Source organism: Arctopsyche grandis, chromosome 11 (assembly GCF_051622035.1).
Source record: "Arctopsyche grandis isolate Sample6627 chromosome 11, ASM5162203v2, whole genome shotgun sequence".
NCBI classification, from domain to species: domain Eukaryota; kingdom Metazoa; phylum Arthropoda; class Insecta; order Trichoptera; family Hydropsychidae; genus Arctopsyche; species Arctopsyche grandis.
The window spans coordinates 3258781-3264124 of NC_135365.1; the positions used below are offsets into that span (position 1 = coordinate 3258781).

At 29.1% G+C, this 5344-nt stretch overlaps 1 protein-coding gene across 1 annotated transcript; it reads left to right on the forward strand.

Annotated features, from left to right (window-relative positions):
- The first annotated feature begins 659 nt into the window (after positions 1 to 659).
- LOC143919304 (uncharacterized) lies at positions 660 to 4892 on the forward strand. The gene is made up of 4 exons (XM_077441556.1): positions 660 to 836; positions 4132 to 4321; positions 4398 to 4496; positions 4610 to 4892. Exons 1-4 carry the CDS (start codon positions 726 to 728, stop codon positions 4822 to 4824), a joined length of 615 nt encoding a protein of 204 aa, XP_077297682.1. The 5' UTR covers positions 660 to 725; the 3' UTR covers positions 4825 to 4892.
- Positions 4893 to 5344: the final 452 nt, after the last annotated feature.

The following is a 5344-nucleotide window of genomic DNA, read 5'->3' on the forward strand; positions in this document are numbered from 1 at the left end:
GTCAAAAATGTCGTGACCACACACGATTTTTTCCACAACACTGAACGTATTGAACTGAAAAGTGGTATTTGTATGTTAATATACTAACTTAGGGTCGATAAGGTTTTGGTTTGAAATTGTAAACCGGAAGTAATATTTTTTTTAAAACATCATTTCTATATTCTTGATATATATAAAGTGATATTTAGTAATAAAAACAATTTGAACGAAATCCAACAACTGGTAGTAGAAATCTTGTCTTGTGTGAGTTTCCCTACATTTGCGCTCAATCTGTATCGAAAATGATCTCATAGCAAGTCAACGTGTATGTATGTACATATGTACGTATGTTTCACTAGTTTTTAATGCTTCTTATATTTACCAAATACATAGTTATAGTCATGGGTTGGTCACTTCCGGATTTTTTTAAATGATTCTATAAAAATGTTCATGATTTTGATTATAACAAAAATTTGGACGAGCCGCCACTGATACGTATGTATATATCATATTATGGTTGTAAATGTTACTTTATCAGTCTTCCCACATTTATAAGTAAATCGATAGCCAAATTCAGATTTCATACATATTCATATATACAGAAGTACATATTTACATACAAATGTAGATATGTCGATAGATAACTAACGAAAAATCCTATAAATATGCGCCAAAAATAAGCATTCCCTAGTTTCGCGCTACCGGTCGAACTAGTGTAGTCACTTATTTGACTTTGAAAATCAAAAATGTTCAGTTTATTCCTTGTGATTCTCAGTGCTATTGCCATTAATGGTCAAAATGCACTTCCCGGCAGTTGCAAGGTTTTAACTCCTGCAGCAAATTTCGACTGGAACACGGTTAATATATTTTACTTTCCTTGCATTATGTACAATTATAAATATTATAATTTTACATATTTGGGGAAAATATTAAACTTTGATTTATTGGCTGTATATTTTTAAATTTTTGGAATATTAAAATTTGCATTACCCAGAGACAAAATAGTTTTCATTTTGACACATTTCAAATAAAAATTTTACTCTCTTAAAATACATTATTATTCGTTTAATTATTCATAAAAACGCGGATACAGCTAATTATGGAAAATATCGTGCTCCTACGAGATTATCAAGTAATATGTACTATATATTAATCACTTTGGAACAATTTTTTACAATCTAAATATCTATTCCTTTCAATCGTACATTTTATATATTAAACTTCTTCTAGTAATAATTACTTAAAAACATATTCACAATATCCATTGGAATGAAACAAATCGGAATAATTATTTTATATTTTTACATACCTCTTATACAGTTCACATGGTTTTCGTGTTAGTTGTAATTTTTTATATCTCTTATCTCTTATCCGATCGTTTTCATACTTTGCCATATTGCTCATTTTAGTCATCAATATACGTTAATGTATCGTCCGCCATTACGTTGGAGATAAAATATCGTATACAATGCGTATCAAATATCCACAATTTTAGGTACGGTGACCTCTAGCAAGCTACTATAATCTATCTTCAACCTTTTCGCCGTGATATGGCCATATCAGATTTTAATTATTTAAACGCCTATAATTCACTCTATATTTTATAAAATTTGCTCTATAGGTTCCCGTTATCTCTAATATATAAATATTTATAGTTTTAACTCTCATATAAATTTCAAATTTGGCGTCTAGCTTCATGTAATGTAATACACGATATATATATTGATTTTTGGCCAAATATGTTAGATCTGACATTAAACTGCTAAAAGTATATCTCTTCACTGAGTTTTATCTGCGAGATAAGTATTCAATAAGAAGTTATGTTGTGTCTAATTGTTAATATGATTTACAATAAGCTTACATACATTTAGTTTTTTACAATAAGCTTACATACATACATCACATACAATTAGTTCAACAGCTACCCATAACCTCAAATTTCATTGTTTATTTCTCCAAAACAAACTTTCTAACGAATACAAGCTTAATATATGAACACTGATCATACAGTGATAGTTTTATTTTTAGTTATCAGCTGATTTAATTGATCAGATGATTGAAAAGTTCATTTCTGTAAATACATAAACTCATTTATGGACAATCATGCATTGATAAACTATTCTTAAAGCAAATCATTAAAGCAATCTTAGTATTAATAAACTATTCTAAACTGTAAGGTTCCCGGCATAAATGAGTATACATATTTCCGGCAGCAACTCATTACCTCAAATTTCATTATTTCTTCCTCCAAAACAAACTTTCTAACCAATACAAGCTTAATATACATATGTACACAGATCAAAGAGTGATAGTTTTATTTTTAGTTATCAGCTAATTTAATTTATCAGATGAAAAGTTCATTTCTGTAAATACATAAACTCATTTAGGGACAATCATACATTGATAAACTAATATTTTTTTTTCTAGAATCTAAGCACATGGGAAGTTAGGTTAAATATTTAGTATGGGGGACATCTATTTTAATTGTAAACAAAAGAAGGCAGTTGGAGCTGTGAATTCAAAAGACTGCTAAAAAAAGTGTCTTTAAAGTAGAATCGCATTCAAGACAAATCTATTCCTCCAAACATTGAGTAAACTATTCAATCCATCTGTGGCAGGTACAAAATCTAATATTAATGTTAAAGAAATGTTTTTTAGAAACCTGCCACTGTTCAATGTATTAACAGAGGCTCAATGTTTGGAAGGATATCATGTTTCTTTTTTTTCATGTTCATGTTTTTTCTTTGTAATTTTAATTACAAAACATTTTTTTATTTTTCTATTATTTTTTAATTGTTGTTGTTGATTTTAAATTGTATATATGTATATAAATTTTATTGAAATTATTTAAAATTAAACTCTTCATAAAAATCGATACTAAATAGACGCTAAAATTGAACATTTTTAATGCCCTAAAACAAAGTGAAAATGCTAAAATTGACAAAAATAGATGCCCAAAATACGTGTCTTTAATGATCAGTGATCGATTCCGAGTTCGAATCAGTCAAAATCTCGAGTTCTAATTTTCGCATGATCACAAAACTTCATCTATTGTTACTACGTACGATAAAGTAAAAAGACAATAAAGAAAATTTAACATTAATCAGAATATAATCAATCAACTTTTATAATAGCACATACGATATGTAGTATAAAAATATGTTGCTTAAATTAAAAATAGATATAATGAAAATTAAATAAAAACAATATTTCATATTAATATAATACTTTCTTTCTATTATACATCAGTAAGACAAATGTATTATAATGGAAATTACTATATTAGTTCATAGTAAAATAAATTCAGCTTGATCACATTTCGTGCAAATTTGATTACGATATACAAAGCCAACAATTAATAGCACTGTGGACACAAAAAATGGTTCAGAGACGAGATATGACTTTTCTTATAGATCTATGCCCAGTAAACATGAATCTGGTAATAACAAATGTTGATTGGCTCGAGATTCAGAGATATATGTGTTTTTTAAATCGCGCGATTTTTCTATATCTTGGTGTTGTTCGGTCGATGTCTCAAAATCTGTCAATTTCCTGTTTAAAATGAATATTGAAATCTATAGTCGGGTATGTTATCTTCCATTTGTAGTACTTTTCAGCTTTTAAATATCTCTAAGTAGTCATCCAGTTCAAATCAAAATTCAAATGTACGTATTTTCACTTGGGATTTTTTCCCACTGTTATTACTATTTTATATTGAGTATTTTCTATTGAAACATGTTTATTAAAATAGTGTTCTGACCACACTATTGGAAGTGGAAGTGTGTTGAACTTTAAATCGGTAAAATTGCGAGCAAAAAGCTCATACTAGTGTTTACTCGTATTTATACAAATCAGAATTGAATTAATAGGGATAATATATTAAATTATCTTTATATGAGAATTCAATAAAATTCCACTTACTATATATAATAACAAAAATTCGTTTATGTTATCGAGGTAAGCCAGTTATCAATATAATTTTTGTTATTAATCCACAAGAATAGTCAAAATATGATTTTTCTAAGTGGAATTTTATTTAGTGGAGTTTTATTGGAAGTTTTATCTAAGTGGAATTTTATTAGAGCAAATTTGTCTAGCGAATGTTCCCTGAAAATGATTTAATATACATATACTATATTTGATCTTTTGCAGTTTTTGAATATCACTTGGTATCAATTGTATACAACAGATAAGTCAAATCTCTCAGAATGGATTACTTTAAAATCCGATAAGGATGGTGACAAATACAAGATACGTGTGATGGGTTACAAAAACAATAAAGAACAAACGAAGAATCTTAATGTTACAAAAACAGGCACAGCTGATTTCGAGTTGGATGCAGGTGTGCTTCATTTTTATTTTTATTTATCCTGAAAGTGAATAAATGCAATATTTAACGATTCTTTTCTGTATCGCAGCTAGAAAATTTACGTTTATAATGTACGAAGAAGGAAAATATGCTGTATTTCATGAATGTTTAGATCATACAACTCCTCAAGGCTTCGCCGAGAAAACTAGTGAGTGCATATACCTATTATTATTATTTTATTTAAAAAAATATTTTCGTATTCTTTATGTAAATATAAATTTAATAAATGAAAGTGTAATTGAAATCTTCTTCCATATCCAGGTTACACTTATATCCTTAGCAGTAGAAAATCCTTAGATTTTGGAGATTATATGAAAATAACTGAGAGATTGAAAGAAGCAGATATTAAAGAAAATATTGTAGATAAAGACTTTAAAACCACTGTTCAGTTAGGTAAGACTAGCAGTGGTGGTGCAGTAACTCAAGCACTCGCAGCCTTAATGGTAGCCTGCGCAGCTCTGATGAGATTCATCTAAATTTTATTTACTCGTTTTAGTTAATATTAAAATTATGAAATAAAATACAAATATGATTTTTGCATGTCTCCTTGTAATATTAAAGTACACATCTATACAAAAAATATAAACGTAATCGATGCGGTGCAAATGATCGACAAGCGCCAGACATACTGAACCACAGATTAACTGGATGGCCGCTTTAAACGCAATTCTCGACTTCACGAATGATAGATGACGAGTAACCTTTCGATGTGCACAGATGCAATTATTAAAATGGTAATTATTAAAATTGGGTTGGATCTTTCTGGCGGGTTTAATAAGGCATAATTCGAAACTAGAGTATCGGGAGCCCGGAAAGTTTAGAGAGTAGGTATGTCGGGACTTCGGGTAGATTTAGCTTAGTGTAAGTGCGAGCAGTGCGACACGTGTATCTTATCTACTCGCACTTACACTAAGCGAAATCTAACCGAAGTCCCGACATAACTACTCCCTAAACGGGTCTACGTGTCGAGCCAGAATGTTAAATTACAGAAAACAC

Coding starts and splice junctions, on each gene's coding strand:
- LOC143919304 (XM_077441556.1), top strand. CDS start 726: ATGTTCAGTTTATTCCTTGTGATTCTCAGTGCTATTGCCATTAATGGT. Junction 4,322..4,397: donor TGATTTCGAGTTGGATGCAG/GTGTGCTTCATT, acceptor TCTGTATCGCAG/CTAGAAAATTTACGTTTATA. Junction 4,497..4,609: donor AGGCTTCGCCGAGAAAACTA/GTGAGTGCATAT, acceptor TTCCATATCCAG/GTTACACTTATATCCTTAGC.